The sequence below is a fragment of the Tachyglossus aculeatus genome, unplaced genomic scaffold (assembly GCF_015852505.1).
Source record: "Tachyglossus aculeatus isolate mTacAcu1 unplaced genomic scaffold, mTacAcu1.pri SUPER_34, whole genome shotgun sequence".
NCBI classification, from domain to species: Eukaryota; Metazoa; Chordata; class Mammalia; order Monotremata; family Tachyglossidae; genus Tachyglossus; species Tachyglossus aculeatus.
Genome location: NW_024044839.1, coordinates 792896 through 808607, shown reverse-complemented (window position 1 = coordinate 808607; position 15712 = coordinate 792896). Strand labels below are relative to the sequence as shown.

The 15712-nt window shown below is 65.9% G+C and overlaps 1 protein-coding gene across 3 annotated transcripts; it reads right to left on the bottom strand.

Annotated features, from left to right (window-relative positions):
- Positions 1-142: 142 nt before the first annotated feature.
- Positions 143-13865, bottom strand: TMEM94 (transmembrane protein 94). 3 transcript variants are annotated; one of them, XM_038741937.1, is made up of 31 exons: positions 13723-13865; positions 9990-10109; positions 9642-9769; positions 9279-9415; positions 8555-8757; positions 8261-8412; positions 8048-8150; positions 7864-7950; positions 7538-7654; positions 7286-7342; positions 6879-6983; positions 6284-6469; positions 5971-6174; positions 5489-5810; positions 4973-5146; positions 4626-4728; positions 4307-4524; positions 3715-3896; positions 3310-3448; positions 3050-3165; positions 2857-2956; positions 2625-2733; positions 2263-2452; positions 2101-2178; positions 1813-1898; positions 1647-1728; positions 1331-1479; positions 1151-1245; positions 963-1056; positions 676-852; positions 143-591 (listed from the first exon to the last, which is right to left on the bottom strand). In XM_038741937.1, the coding sequence occupies exons 1-31, from the start codon at positions 13744-13746 to the stop codon at positions 519-521; spliced, it is 4110 nt and encodes a 1369-aa protein (XP_038597865.1). In that variant the 5' UTR covers positions 13747-13865; the 3' UTR covers positions 143-518. The 3 variants fall into 3 exon arrangements, with proteins under 3 accessions (XP_038597865.1, XP_038597863.1, XP_038597864.1); XM_038741935.1 differs by lacking the exon at positions 13723-13865 and adding an exon at positions 12258-12438; XM_038741936.1 differs by lacking the exon at positions 13723-13865 and adding an exon at positions 12258-12438 and having other exon boundaries at positions 6305-6469.
- Between the last annotated feature and the right edge of the window lie 1847 nt (positions 13866-15712).

Sequence of the window (15712 nt, the reverse complement as noted above, 5' to 3'; positions counted from 1 at the left end):
CACCGAGGCCCATCTGGGCCGCCTCCCACCTATGAGACCGTTCATGCCAGCGTCAGTTGCGTCTGTCCGCCTGGGCAGGGGTCACTGGCACTTCCCCCGCCCCCCAACCCTTAACTTCCTCACAGCAGCCACTGCCAATAGGCAACTTTAAGGAGATTTAATACAAATCAGTCTTTACATTCTGCCCTGAGAGGCTTGTGTCTGGTATAAAATCTAGAGTGGTAAAAACCCCGCTGAACCCTGCTCTCCTGCCGCGTGCGTGCACTCTTGTGTGTCGGGGGGGGGGGGGGGGTGTTGGGGTTCGTGGGCAGTGGGGTGGGCAAGGCCAGGGTTGTGGCGTTTGCCCAGCCAGGCTGAAGTTTACCGCTCCGGTCCCAGCCCGAAGCCTGCGGAGGAGGCAGGGGTCGGGGCTGGAGGCCACACAACAGACCAGGGGTAGGGCCCACGCCCAGGGCCCCGCTCGGGTAACTGGACGGAAAGGCCAGGGCCGTGCCCCTCAGCGGGGCCAGCGCGGCGGCTCAGAAAGGAGAGTTCATGCCCAGCTTGGTTTCAAACTGCAGCTTCTGCCTCTTCTGATAGCGGACGCGCACTCTGTGGGAGGGGGGAGGGCGGGGGTCAGGACGGCCAGCGCGCAAGGGAGGGGATGAGGCTGGGCCCAGGGGCCCCCCCGCTCACCGAATCTCGTGCAGCTTGACGATCTCGTTGGCGACGACCACGAGGAGGAGGGAGAGGGAGCCCAGCAGCCAGGTGAGGGGCGGCACGTCGCCCAGGCCGAAGGTGGCCCCGCCGTCCTGCCCTCTGTGTGTCCACAGCTGCAGGTCCACGGCCGTCTGGGCCACCTGTCCCAGCAGACTGGCCGCCCCAACCGGGCCGGGCCCGTGAGGCGGGACTCGGCCGGGACCCTCCCGGCTCTGACCCCGACGGCCCCCCGCCTCCGCCCAGACCCCGGCTCTCCCCCTTACACCACGGGCAGGGTCAGGGTCCACCACACGTTGGAGAAGGGGCTCTTCCTCCACAGGGGCTGGGTGCGGTGCACGTGGGTGATGGAGATGAACACTGGGGGGGGGGGCAGAAGGGGAGCCTGTCAGCGGAGGAGGGGAGGAGTGAAGATCCCCCAGGGGTCAGGGTCTAGGGGGGCTTACAAGCTTACCCGTGTGCAGGACGATGAGGGCTGCTGTGAGCTTCTGTGCCAGGAGCAGCCCGTTGGGGAAGCCACGAACCCAGTCGGGGGCACCGGATGCGTTACTGTGGGCGGATGGGAGAGGGAACGGGATTAGCGGGCCAGGCCGGGCCGAGGAGGGGGCAGCCTCATCGGTGGGGATCGGCGCACCTGGGCAGCAGGATGGAGGTGCAGTTGGAGGCGCCGCGGCTGTGAGCGACGTCACAGAAATTCTGCAGCGTGAAGCCGAAGCAGATGAGGACGGAGCCGATGGTCAGGCTGAACTTGAGCAGGAAGCAGAGCAGGAAGTAGTGCTGGGTCTGGGGAGGAGGAACAGGAGGGCACAGGGCACTCCGGAGGACGCCCCGGCCCTCACCCGGCTGCTCTACGGGGTCTGTCCCCATCCCTCGTCCGCTGGGGCTGGACACCTGTGCTGCCGGCAGGCGTTGTTTGGGGTCCCCGCCCCCACCACGGGCCCTATTCTTACCTTCTTGGGGATGGACAAGAGGTTCTTGCCCGTGGCCACAGACATGATGGAGCTGTGGGGGGGCTTCCCAAGCAGAGAGATGCTGGAAGGCAGAGGAAGAGGGGGGCGGTGGCAGCCACCGAGGCAGTAGAGAAGCGGGGGGACACGGCCGGAGTGGGATGCTCACCTCAGCAAGGGGTAGCAGAAGCAGGAGAGCCACAGGATGTCAGTGGTGCTCAGGACTGCAGGCAACTGTACTAGGCAAGACAAGAACTGCACCCACGGGGCGGGGAAAGGTTGGGGTTGGCCGGGGGCAGGACGCCCACGAGGTGCCCGAGGGCTCCCCTCCTCTCCCGGTGCCCACGGGGCTCCTTCCCGGGGGCAGAGACCCAGCCGGGCCTCTGCCCATCCCCACCGTCTCCTACCCACCCCACAACTCGGCTTCCCCATCGGGGAAGCCCGCGTTTCCCCCGACCTGTATGACCACGAGAGCCAGCTGGCACTGCAACAGGAACAGGAAGCATTTCCGGATGCCATAGGTGGCGTGGCGAGCCTGGGGAGACGAGGTCGGCGTGAGGGAGACCCAGAGGCCCAGCCCATAGCCCGGCCCCCGGTCCGGTGCCCGTCCGCCTCCCACCTGCTCGATGAGCCGGATGATGCTACAGCTCTCCTCCTGGCTGAGGGCCATGGAGCAGGCCAGGCTGTTGAGCTGCCCAGACAGCTGCAGGGGCGAGAGGCCGTCGGAGGCCTGGGCCATGCTGGTGCTGGTGGCGTAGCCAAAAGTCTCCCAGGAGCAGCGGGACGGGTACAGGGGGTCCAGGGCGATGCTGCGGAGGAGGGGAGAGACGCCGCCTCAGGGCCACTTCCCTTCTGGCCGCGCTCCCTTCCCCGAAGGCCCTCGCCCCCAGCGAGTCTGACCGCCCCCAAAGGAACCTGATTCCGGGCCACCCCACCCAATTCGTCTCCCCGGCCTGTCGAGGCCGGGACCTTCACCCCCACCTGATGTCGCTCTGCAGGAAGAGGCAGCTGTTGTGCAGGCTGGCCGAGCTGCCCAGGCAGCACGTCACCTCGCCGAACTCCTGCATGATCTTGATCATCTCACACATGGCTGGCCAAGGCGGGGCGGGGGAAGAGACGAAAAATAAGAAAAGGGGGGGAAGGGGGCACGCCGAGGGGGCAGAGGTTCCAGGGACGCTGTCCCTCCCACGGCGCCCATCCCCGCGGGACTCACTCGCGGGGGTGCAGTCGGTGAAGAGGGGCACCAGCAGGGGCACGTTGTCAATGTTCTGCAGGTGTGGCCGGACCTGGTGGATGCCCCGGGGTAGTTTGGCCTGCAGGGATGGGGCGGGGGCAGCGAGATGAGCCCCCACCTCGGCTCGAGCCCCAGCCCGGATCCCCCGCCCCCCAGCCCCGCTGCCCCGCACCCGGTTGCAGTCCTCCAGGAAGCTGGGGATGTCGCTGTCGGTGGGCTGGAAGCTGACGAGGTCCGAGTGTCCCTCCTCCTCGGCGAGCAGCAGCCCCTCGGCGTCGTCCCGGGACACTGCGCGGCGTGAGGGGGAGACGCCCCGTGGGGTCGGCCCCTGCTCCTGCGGCTCGGGGCCCCTCCTCCCCACCCCCCGAGATCCGTCCGCACCCCCGGCTCCCGGCCCACCTCTCCCCGCCGCCCCCCTGGGGTGGGCCTGACCCTGGTTGAGGTCATCGTGCAGGGAGCCCGCCTGGCTGGGGCTGGAGGGGGGGACGTCAGAGCCGGGGAGCGCCCCGTTGGGCGTCAGCGAGATGTGGCAATTCCAGCCCGTCTCCAGGCCCATCTTCTCCGCGAACACCTGCAAGAGGGAGGGCGGGCGGGCCCCCTGAGCGCAGGGGGTCTCCGGGGAGCGGGGTGGGAGCAGGGCCTGGAGCCCGGGGCGGGGGTATGCGGTGAGGGGGTGGAGCTGAGGCCGCTGAGCACGGTTGCCCTGGCCCCGGACGGAGCAGGGAGTGGGAGTGGGGGTCTGGGGCCTGGAGGTGGGAAGCGCAGGCAGGGACGGGGATCCCGGAGGCGGGGAGCGGGGGCCGGGATGCGGGGAGTGGGGCCTGGCGGCACGGCCACCTTGCTCTTGAGCTCGTCCTCCAGGGAGAAGTAGACGAAGCGGATGCAGGCGTTGACGAGCGCATCGATGAGACGCACGATGTCCAGCCTGGCCTGGTACTGGGACGACACCAGCCCCATGAAGATCTGGCCGCTCAGCGCCTGCACGCAGTCCTCCGGCTCCAGAGTCTCCCCGATCCCTTCTTCACGCCGCAACGCACGTAGCCCCAGCGCACGCGGGCCCAGATGTACACAAGCACACAGAGATCCCGAATGGATGGCGGGGGGTGCACACGCACACACACAAACACACCCCAGTCACCCGTGTGGGAGGACAGAGTCACACAAAAACCCCACACATGCGCAGGCCAGACCGGACAGGCGGATGGACAGACATACAGGAGAGAAGAAACAAGGCCAGCATCAGCTGGGAACGGGTCATGCAGGAATAAAGTGAGGACGGGCAGGTCGGGCACCTGATTCCTTGGAGACGGCCCCCTGGAGCTGGGGGACAGGCCGGGTCCAAGCCCGGAGGCCCGCCCCACTGGGCGGGCAGGACCCCATCCCCTCTCCCGGCCCACGGCCTGACCCGCCCGGCGGCCCCCCGGCGTACCATCTGAGCTGCAGCTGCTGCGGCGGGAGCTGTGCTTGATGGGGGTGGTGCCGGGCAGCTCACAGGAAGTGAAGATGGCACTGTGCCCGGGCACCTGGGTCAGCTCGACGCATTTGCCATTCAGCTGGGTGGACAGAGCACAGTGCATGGGCTTGTAGGCGAAGGCGGAGCAGTAGCCGGACAGGCAGGTCCGCTGGTAGAAGTCCAGAACCTTCTTCCTACCGGGTGGGGGGCGGGGGGCAGGCTGAGCAGGTCCGAGGGAGCCGCCCGTCCCACCGTCCACGCCCGCCTCGCATCCCTCTCCCCCCCCCCGACCCACCTGTCTGAGCCGGAGAGCGGATAGATGTCGGTGCCGTCCCAGAAGTCCGTGCAGGCCTCCAGGACCACGTCAGCCGTGCCGTGAGACAGCATCTGCTCTGTGCCTGGCGTGCAACGGGGGAAGGGCGGGTGGATCCCCGGGCCTGTGACCCCCGCAAACCCGCTCTGCACCATGGGCTGGGGGATCTGGGGCTCTGGGCCTAGCTGGGGCCAAGTGAGCCACCCCGGGGGCCAGGTCCGAGGAGAGAATACACGGGCCGGCTGCAGCCTGGTCTGGCCCCGTAACTGAACCCCGGGGACCGCCGAGCCTGGGGAGGGTGAAGGAGGTCGGGAAATGGGGGGGCTCACTGGTGCCGGTATCCTTGATGAAGAGGCTGATCATGTGACTGAGCGGGGGGCGCCGCTTGGTGACACAGGTCAGCTTCCCCAGAGCCGTCTCCTTGACCATCTCGGCACTGGGCAGCCGGTACAGGGCCAGATGCTTCTCCTGCCGGAACAGCTCCTTGGCCCCAGGGGTGAACCCTGCGGCAAGACCGGGGGGAAAGGGGGATGTCACGGGGTCAGGGACCACCCACCCCCCTTCCCACTCCCGAGACCCAAGACCATCAGACTAAGAGGTTGCTCCCACCCCCCTGGCCGCCGCTGCTCCAGGTCTGACACGGCCCCAGAGGGGCGGTGGCCCGGGATGCCGAAGTCGGGGAGGGCCCCTGGCGTTTATGACAAAAGTACAATTAGGCCAGCTGGCGTCTCATTCAGAGCCGAGGGGCAAGTGCCTCTTTTGTCCTTCTTTTTTTTAAAGATACAGGTTGGCACCGGCGGTGTGACCCTCCCATCCCGCCGGAGACGGACCGGTCCCAGGCGTACCGATGAGGCGGGCCAGCTCGCAGAGCCCCCAGGGCACGTGGACGGGCAGCACGGCGCCGTGGCTGTCCTGGAGCGCGATGCCGCAGAGGTGATCGGAGAAGCGGCACAGGCGGTCGGTGCCGCTGGCGTCGCACAGGGTGAGCAGCACGCTGAGCCCCAGGGGTTTGAGCGAGGCCAGGTGCAGCTGCCAGTTGGAGTCGTCGAACTGGATGCAGGAGGGGTTCTGCTGGTCCTGCGACAGGCTGAGCATCTCCAGGTGGTAGTCGCACACCAGGTCCTCGGCCTCCACCTCCACGGCGCCGCTCTCCCCGGGACCGACGGCCTGGCCGCAGTGGTGGTGGGGGGGTTGCCGGGGAGAGGTCACCGGGGGCCACTGAGGACCAGACACTGAGGTCCCGCCCGCCCCCCGAGCTGGCCCCGTTCCGGTCCGGGGCGGGGAGCGGGCGGAGGTCTGGCCCTGCTCTCCCCGCCGCCGGACTCACCTTTCTAGACTCCTCATCCTCGCCGTCCCTGCCGAAGCTCACATTGGAGCCGGAGGGGTGCTTGCTGCGCCCCGGGGGCCTGCGGTGGCTGGGAGGCTCGGGGGGCTTGGGCCCGTCCCCCAGCCAGCCGCCACGCTCCTGCTCGCTGACCAGCTGCAGGGTGTCGCCAAGGGGGCCGGAGAGCAGGGCGTCGCGCTCGTGGGGCTGGGGAGGCCGGGGGAGGGTGCCGTCAGGCCGGGGGCTGGGGCCGGGGTGGGGTCCCGCTCCCGGCTCCCAGGCCCCTCCCGGGCCGAGCCGTGGGAGCCGGCCGTACCTCCTCCTCCTCCTCCTCTACCTCAGGGTGGCCGAAGGGGCGGGCGGACAGGGCCTCGTCGTCCTCCTCGGCCAGGTCTTCGTGGCTCCCTGCCGGCAGCTCCACCTTCCCGCTGAAGAAGAGGACGGTCTCAGGGCTGGGGTTGGGCCAGGATAGAACTCCCTGCTTGTCCACGCAGCACAGCACCTGGGTGGAGGCAGGGGCCGGAGCGAGAGGTGAGGGCCGGCCTGTCCCCCGAGGGTCACCTAAATCCGGTCGGGAGAGGGGCTGGGCGCCTCGCCGACGGAGAGCGGGCGGTCTGTCTGCTGGATCCCAGCACCGGAAGCTTCTGCCACCCAGAAAGTGGAAGGGGCCCCCGGGGCCCACCCGTCATCATCATCATCATCATCAATCGTATTTATTGAGCGCTTACTATGTGCAGAGCACTGTACTAGCGCTTGGGAAGTACAAATTGGCAACATGTAGAGACAGTCCCGACCCAACAGTGGGCTCACAGTCTAAAAGAGTCCGTCCCGGGGAGTCGGCCAGGTTCTCTCCCCGCCGTGGGTGGGAGTTCTCCCTCTCTCCCAGGGAGGCGGCGGGGCCGGGCTCTCACCGTGACGGAGCCCAGGCTATGCAGCAGGCTGGAGGTGTAACTCAGGGTGGGCGACTTGCCCTGGATGACCAGCAGGAAGTGACCCCAGATGCAGCGCAGCATTTCCTGTGGGGCGAGGGGAGAGAGAGAGGGTGGGGTAGAGGACCCTCCCTCCCCCTCCCTCCCCATCACCCCTGGAAGTTGTTCGGCCCAGGAGCTGTGCCACCTCACCACGCTGCTGGCCCTCGGCGACCCCGTCGGCGCTCCGTAAACAGCGCTGATGGCAGGAGGGCCGGGAGGCGGGGAGAGAGAGTGAGCGTCCCCAAGAGGGACCTGACCCCGACTACGACTGGAGGCGGGGGGGCGCAGGGAGTGGAAGGAAGCAGCAGGGAAGGCGGCATGAGAGAGGAGCCGCAGACAAACGCTACCTGAGGGGAGACGGCGTCAGTGTAGCTGCTGAGTGTATCCTCTGAGAATTTGGCCAGCTGCAGCAAGGGAGAAGCAGCACTGTCCCCGGCAGCCCTGGGCCCGGGTCGCTGGGCACCGCTCCCCCAAGGTAGGAGCCTCCGGGATGGAAGACCCTCCCAACCCGCCCCCCCCTACCCCGGATGAGCAGGGGCCCCGCCCACCTCCCTGGGGTCTCCCCCCTTCGCCCCCCAAACCGGGGCCGGGGTGCCCACCAGGGAGCTGGGCGGGGCCTTGCTCCGCTGGGCCAGGACGCGGGCCTCGCCGCAGGCTGTGGCCAGAACCCACAGGACAGGGAAGAGCAGCGGGAGGATGGGGAGGACGCCGTTCACCTGCGGGCAGAGGTGGAAGGGATGGCAGGGGGCACAGGGGAATCCAGAAGGCCGCTCCAGAGGCCCCTGTCAGCCCAGCTTCGGGCCTCTGACGGTGGGGCTGAGAGGGGGAATGGGATGGGGGAGGAGGGGGTGCAGGGGAAAGAACCACCCCTAAACCCCTCCACTTGGAGCGGGGGAGATGGAAGGGAGCCGAGGGGGTCGCGTACCTGCAGCTGGAGCAAGGTGTGCTGCCAGGAAGTGACGCCGGGGGCCGAGAAGATGAAGCGCAAGGCGTTGGTGACCAGGAAGCCGGCCTGCGGGCACAGCGGCCGAGGCCCCCGGTTCAGCAGCCCAGCCAGTCCGACCTCCGCCCCACCCCTGGGCCCAGGGCTCCCCGTCCCCAGCACCAACCAGGAGCACGGGCACCGCGTAACGCAGCATCACGGCCTGCACCGTGAACCTCTCGTTGTCCAGCGCCGTCACTGGCCGCGACAGGGCCATGTCCAGGCACCACCTGGGGAAGGAGGGCAGGTCCGTCCCAGCAGGACGGGGTTGAGCTGCCCTACCCCTCGATGTCAATCACAGAGGGAGGGGCGGAAAGGGGAGGAGGAAGGTTCTCCCTACCTAACGTTGTCAATCACTGGCGTCTTGAGGACGCGGAAGAGCCGATGCTGCTGGGGGTCCTGGGGCCCTTTCTTCTCCTCTCCTCGCGGGGATGGGGGTGGGGAGAAGGGCGGGAACAGGTCCCCAGGCTCCAGGACAATATGCTCGTCATCCTGACGGTAATTGGGGAGTGCGGGGAAGGGACGGGGGCGAAGACAGGCTTGGTCAGCCAACCCACTCGCCCCTTCTCAGTGGTCACACGTGCCCAGGCCAGGCCACTCGGCCTGGGGGCACCCCCAAAGGTGCATTTGGTACCTTGATGCCCCTCAGAGAGGCGAAGGACTCTTGGCCAGGCCGCAGGGCGATCACGTCCCCCTCCACCAACAGGCTGACGGGCAAGTTGACCAGGTGTCCGTCGCGGTATGCCCAGTGTAAGGACCAGGATGGGGCAAAGGGCATGTGCAGGTCAGGATACATGGCATCAGACCACTTGAGCTCTTGGCCGTCCCTGAGAGCGTCTGGGGGGTGCGAAGCGTGGGGAACGGGTGACTCGCACGGGTCCCGGGTCCAAGGCGGTCCCCTGGCCCCTTCAGGGTAAGTGTGGGATCATCGGATCGGGCCCAGTCACTCATCCCACCCAGGGTTCACAGGTTCGGAGGGAAGGCGAGTGGGGAATCTCATCCTCATTTTTGCAGGAGGGGAAATGGAGGCCCAAAGAGGTGTAGACTGTGAGCCCACTGTTGGGTAGGGACTGTCTCTATATGTTGCCAACTTGTACTTCCCAAGCGCTTAGTACAGTGCTCTGCACACAGTAAGCGCTCAATAAATACGATTGACTGATTGATTGATAGTGACCTGCCCGAGGTCACAGGGCAGCGGGCCGGTGGCAGAGCCGGGACTAGAACCTGGGTCTCCTGTCTTCTCCCCAGGCCACACCGGCCTCCTGCGTGGTCCGGGATGCCCACGACCCAGGGAGCCGCCACCACCTGAGCCAGCGGTGCCCGGCCCAGCTGTATCTGGCCTCGGGGCGGGGCCTCACCCTGGATGCCGTCGATGATGCCCTGCAGCCGCCTCGCCACCTCACAGCGCTTCAGCCGCTCCTGCCGCCCGACCACCAGGAGGTTGAGGAGCAGCAGCAGGACTATGGCCGCCGCGTTCACCACCTCCACGCCCTCGCTGACGGGAAACACACGGGACGGCCGGTGAGGGGACCGGTGCCGACTCCCTCGTGCCCCCTGCCCACAGCCCGCCCCACCTCCCCAGGCCTTCTGGGCTCTGGTGGGCCCTCACTATCCACGCGAGGGAAGGGCCTCGCGTCAGTCCCCGCGGAGCCTGGTGGGAGGGATTTAGGTGGGGCGGGGGGTAGGGCAGGACGGGCTATGGGGCGAACACCCCCGGGTACCTCCCCAGTGGCTGGCTCCGGCGACAGCAAAGCAGCAGCAGCGCGGCTAGCAGCATGAGCAGCGCTCCCGGCCAGTGGAAGCAGGAGCGCCGGTTCCCGTGGTACAGGAAACTGCTCGTCCACGCCTCCTGTTCCAGGACGACACGCCGGGGGATCAGCAGGACTTCCGCAGCCCTCCCGGACGGGGCAGAGCCGGGCCTGAAACCGAGGGCCGCCAGGGTCTCTCCTTGCGCCCTCCCCCTCCCTTCCCCAGGTGAGGGTCCCGGGGGATGAGACTGTCAGCCCCTTGACGGCAAGGGACAGAAGCCTGGTTTTTGTTGGGGGTGGGGAGGGGGAAGGGGAACTGACCTTCCAGGTGACAGCGTTGTTGCGTTCTTTCAGGTGGGCCTGGAGCACGGCGCTCAGCTGCTCTTTCAGGATGGTCAGGGCTCTCCTCGTGGACAGGCCCAGGGCCAAAGGGGGCTCGGGCTGGAGGGGTGGGGAGGACGGGGCTCGAAGTCTCTCAGCAGCTGTCCCCGTAAGCTCATCCCTCCCTGGTTATCCCTCCTCTTTCTTCTCGTCCTCCTCCTCCTCCTCCTGCAGAGGAGGGGGATTCCCCAGCCCTTGAGCCCAAGCCTCCCTAAGTAAAGGGAGTAAACCCCCCTACCAAATCCCACAGTCTGGGGGGCCATCCGGGGGCCTTGCAGGGAGATCCTGGAGAGAGCCTCCACCTTTGGGGAAGACCCTGGGGACCAGTAGGGTATGTCCCACCCTCTGCCCTGGCAAGCAGGGCTGCATTCCACCTTGGCCTCCCCAGATCTGCTCCTCTCTGTGGTAGGGGGGCTCCCCAGAGTCAGTGGGACCAGACTGGGGCTAGAGGCATTCAGCTCAGCCAAAACCTTTCCCTCCTGATTTTTTGGGGGGAAGATGTGGGTAGTGTTGGGTGGAGGCAATGAAGGAAGGAGAGGGCAAGAGAGCAGGGAGCAGGGGGGCAGTAAGGGCACTCAATGGGGCATGGCCGCCTCTAGTCACGGGGGGCTGGGCCCCGGAAACCCCCTCCCTCCTTCTCAGTCTGGGGTCACAGCAAGGGGCCCGGAGCCCAGTGTGAGCAGACACTGCCACCTCCACCTGCCACCACCTGGGTGGGCGGTCTGCGTTCTGCCCAGGCTGGGGCTCTCCGGGCTAGTGTGGGCGGGGGAGACAGTGGGGCTGACCAGTGGCCGCCCCCTCACCCCCAGTGTTGTGTCTGGCCACTCCTGGCTAGACTCTCCAGACTAGCAATTACAGAATCACCAGCCTGGGGGGGAGGCACAGCCCTCAGCACCGACCCCTCCCCCAGGAGAACCAGCTGGCGTGTGGGAACACACTGCCTGCCCGGCTTTCCCCTACCCCAACCTGGACAGCTTAGTCGCCCACCGCCACCCACCCACTTGGGTCCTTGTCGTCCCAGGGACCCAAGAAAACCTGATTTCTCCTGTCGATAGCCAGCACCGGGGCCTGGGTCCAAGTCAGGCTGCCCAGTGACCCCCATGGATCCCACCGTGGGGCTGACCCGGGGGCCGGGATGAGGGAGGCGGCAGGCTCTGCCGGGGTTTCTAAGCGCCAACAGCAAGGCCGGGCTCCCGGGAACAGTTGGTGGCCCCCAGGGACGCGGTTTGTTTTGGCAATCAGAACCCGGTCTTGATCTCGGTCCGACAAGCTTCCGGGACCTTCCTTCTCTATGGAAGCAGTGAGGCCCTTGGCAAACCCACCCAGGTCTCTCCCCTGTTCTGAGCCTCCCACCCCGAACTGGGCCCTGCAAACCCTCTGGCTTGAGGGGGGACACATCCGGGGGGTGGGGAGGGGACAGGGGGCGAATGAGGTCTTAGAGGGAGGTGTCCAGGGGTGCCCCAGCTGGAGCCCCCAGAGACCGGGATCCAAGTCTAATTCCCACCTGTATACTCTTCCCAGCACTCAGTACAGTGCTCTGCACAGAATAGGTGCTTAATAAATATTATTACTATACTACTACACCTTGCCAAGGCTCGGCCTGGGCCTTACTGGGAACGGGAGGCAGGCAGGAGCAGGCTCAGAGGGCTCAGCTGAACCCCGGGCATCAGGCTGCTGCCTTGGTTTCTCCCCTCCTTCCCTCCCTGCCCCACTGTTGTTGACCCCCAGATCCGGGCCAGGCCCAGGCCGGCTCTGCCGTCAATCCCCTTTCTCCCCCATCTTCCAGGGCCCCCTCATTCCTCTCAGCTCTGGGGCCCCCTCCCCACCAAATCCCTAGGGCTCCATCCCCGGCTATTCCTGCCCCTCACCTCACTCAGCCCTGGGGCCCCAGATTCCCAACCCCAGGCATTCACTCCATCTCCCCGGATCCCAGCTGCCAACTTGACATCAGGAGTCTCACTCAGGTACCCTGGACCCTTCCTCCTCCTTCTCCTTCTCCCGGGGGGAGCCCCTGCGGGTACAGACACGAGCTCCCCGCCAGGTGCCTCCGGTGACCAGGCCCCCCAGTCTCTCTGACTCCAGACCCGGGCCCTCCCTCCGCCGGCACTCGCCTCTCTGGGCCCCTGCCCGGGCCCCAGGACCCCCTGAATCAAGCCCGGTGGCTCCGGGGGTCCCCGGGGGCGGGGAGAGCAGGTTTGGCATACTCACTCTGGTGCCCTTGCCCTGTGGGGGCAGCCACAGCTCGGCCCACTTAATGCCCATCGGGGAGAACCGCTGAGCCCCACGAGTCCCCTAGACCAACTGCCGAACCTGCCCGCAGACACGGGGTCAGAGACACGGAGACAGAGCAGAGACAGACTCAGGGAGATAGAGAGTAAGAAGGGAGGAAGAAGGGGAGAACGAGGAGGAGGACAGAGAGAACAGGAGAGCGCCAGTCTGGGACTGCAGAGGGAGGGAGGGAGGGAGGAGCGTTGGAGTGAGACTCTGCTCTGCTGATGAATTCAGCCTATTTCCAGTCATGCTGCAGATTTGCTGAGGGAGGAGGCGGGGATGGCAACGGGCAGGGAGGGAGGAGGGAAGCGGTGGCAGGGAGCAGGGAGGGAGGGAGAGAGGCAGAGAGAAGGGAGACAGAGGCTCTCCCTGCCAGCCGATGGATTCATCGATCCAGCGCCCCGAGAAAGATCCTGTTAGATGGAGCAATGCAGCCACCTTGAGCCCCACAGCAGTTCGGGACTCTGGGCCTCCTTGGGAGTTTCCGGGAGCACTGAGTGGTCAGCGAGGGAGCAGAGGCTCTGGGAGCACTGAGCGGTCAGTGAGGGAGCAAAGCCAGCAGGACTGGGAATGGAAGGGATAGAGGGGATGGGGAGCAGGGAGGGGGCAAGGAGGAGGGATCAGAGAGGAAGAAGACCTGTTTCTCCAGGACCAAGTTCGGAAGTCCAAGCCCCTCTTCCTCCCTATGAATGCAGAGGGAGCAGAGAGGTGAGGGCCGACCCGCGGGAAGGCCGGACAGAGGGCCAGGGGATGAATGGGGGGCCCGCCACTGTTTCCCAGATGACCCCATCTGGTGTGGCGGGAGTTCAGGCGGGAGCAGCAGCGGAGCAGCAGCCTCAGACTCTCCCCACCCACTCCGGTAGCTCAGCTCCCAGTGGGGTCCCAGCCGAGCCAAGGGAAGCAACACGGCAGTACGTGACAAACGGGCAGGAGTCCATGCATTTCCAAAGTCGAGGCCAGGGTGTTTCTGGCACTGGCCCCCTCCTCCCTCTACCTCCCACTCCCAAGCCTGACACCTGCCCTCCTGCCATCCTCCGCACCCCCGACCGCCTGCCCGGCCTGGTTAAACACGGAACTGAGCCTGCTGGTGGCCCCCTGGGGTTCTCCAGCATAGCAGGGCAGCCAGCCTGGGCCCCGAGGAGGTCTAACACACATGCCCACAGGCCCCTTCCACGGGATCAGTTAGAGACCTTGCCACCAACTTCCCGACATCTCCTCCAGAACAAAACCTTCCAGGGATGCCTGCCCCAGGTTACCCGCTGCCACACCGGGCACCAGAGGAAGGCAGCAGTCTGAGAAGGGGCCGGGGCCGGCTGGCATCTGGGCAAGCGGCCTCTGGGTCTCCTGGGCACAGACGTACCCAGTAGGAGAGGGATGAGGGCCGGGACCCCGGGGACCTTACCTGACGCTTCTCTACGCGGTCCATGGCCCCAGCGCGTAGCGGGCATTGCTCGGCGGGACCCAATCACCCCCAGGGGGACGGCTCCTCCCTGACCCGGACGGGCTCCGACGGCCTGATCATGGCAGCAGCCGCCACACCTACGGAGGCACGGGGTAGAAGTCATGAATAGGGGAGGGTCACTGACGTCTGGCATTCTCCACCGGGCCCCGGGTCAGCTTGGCTGCTCCATCCTGGGTCGAGGTCCCGGGAGGATGGGCAGGACCCCATCTCTCGTGCCCCCACCCCTGCTCCCGCTGGCCGACTCACAGTCTTTCATCTGAGATGCCCCCCGGGCTGCTGGCCCTCAGGAGCCAGAGGGCCACCCCCCGAGGCCCCCAAGGAGCCGGTGACCTGGATGAAAACTGCTCAGGAGTCCCAACGCCCTGCTCTCTGAGCCCCAACCCGGAGCAGGGGAAGGAGGGAGTCGCTCCCCGGGTCGACCGAAGGGGTTGGGGGCAGGTGAAGGGGGCAGTCCGAGACTGGATCAGAGGCTGGAGCTAGTCAGCCCATCGGGAGACACAAAAGCCATATCCACAAGCCCTAGCCAGGGGCGTTCTGGAGTCCGGGACGGGGACCAGGAGCGGCCAGTCCCTTTCAGAATCCTCCCAAGCCTGGCTGGGGGCCCAGGCAATTCAGTCCAGGTCTGAGAGCTCCAGAGCCCATCACGCCCTGCCATCCTGCCCCTCTCCTAGCCAGCCAGTCCTCGCCCCTCGCCTCTCCCCACCTCACACAGGCTGGGCTCCTGGGGTTGGGGGTGGTTCCCGCCCCTCCCTCTGGTGATGGCAGAAGCTGCTTGGGGGTGGGGTGGGGCTTCCATTCATTCAATCATATTTATTGAGCGCTTACTGTGTGCAGAACACTGTACTAAGCGCTTGGGAAGTACAAGTTGGCAACATATAGAGACGGTCCCTACCCAACAGTGGGCTCACAGTCTAGAAAGTCTTCCAGTCTTCCAGTGCCAGGTGCCTCCTCTGTCTCCTCTCCTCTCACCCTGTAAGTGACTCTCCCCCTTCGCCCAGCCCCTGTGGGACAGGATGTCATGGGGACGTTGCGGCCCCTGCGGCCCCGCTCGCAAGCATTCCATTTCCCCCCACCGCCGCCGGTCTTCTTCATCCATCCCCCAGCCAACCACGGACACAGCTAAGAGGGGAGCCGGGGAAGGAGTGGCTTTAACTTCCCCCCAGGATTCTCCAGCTCCAGATGGGATGGCTCGTGGAGATGGGCGTTTGTCCTTCGGGGGAAGGGATGAAGAGGTCACCCTGGAAAGCTGTGCAGCCTCGCCTTGTGCTCTGACAGAGTGGAGGTCCTCTCAGATGGACTCAGTACAGTGCTCGGCACACGGTAAGCGCTCAATAAATACGACTGAATGAATGAATGAACTTGTGCTCTCGCTGACTCAGAGACACTTCCCCATCACAGCAGACCCTCCTTGGAGGCGGGGAGCACAGCCATGGTACTCCCCACCAGGGCTGACCACAGGGAAGCATTCCTGAGGGGAGGAGGGAATGCAGCCACGGTATTCCCAACAGCACTGACCACAGGACAGCATGGCCAAGGGGAGGCAGAGAGCCGCTCATAAAGCCCCATTCCTGCTCCCACCCTGGCTACTACTGTAGGCCCAGTGGTCACTCAGGGGTCCAAGTCCAGAACCAGAGTAGCAGTAGTATGGGATGGACAGATGTGTCAGCAATCAGATTTCTGCCAGGACATCAACCTAGGAATATGCTCGCTGATGGCTGCCCTCCTAGCCCCCTGGCATGCATGCATCCATCCACACACACACGAAAAACTTGCATAGTCACAAACTCAGTTACATTCACACACTCACATAGACAATGGTTAAGCACACATACACTCAAAGAGTCTACACAACACACACAAATAAGTGTAGTCACATGCACTTACACCCTCACACACATACAGACACACACTTAAATAGACACACAGTCAA

Bases quoted from the DNA above. Each gene is read 5' to 3' on its own strand.
- TMEM94 (XM_038741935.1), bottom strand. From the start codon at position 12,311: ATGGGCATTAAGTGGGCCGAGCTGTGGCTGCCCCCACAGGGCAAGGGC. The intron at 1,480-1,646 runs GTAAGAATAGGG...CCTCCTCCCCAG, and splicing joins TCTTGTCCATCCCCAAGAAG to ACCCAGCACTACTTCCTGCT. The intron at 592-675 runs GTGAGCGGGGGG...CCCCTCCCACAG, and splicing joins GTCAAGCTGCACGAGATTCG to AGTGCGCGTCCGCTATCAGA.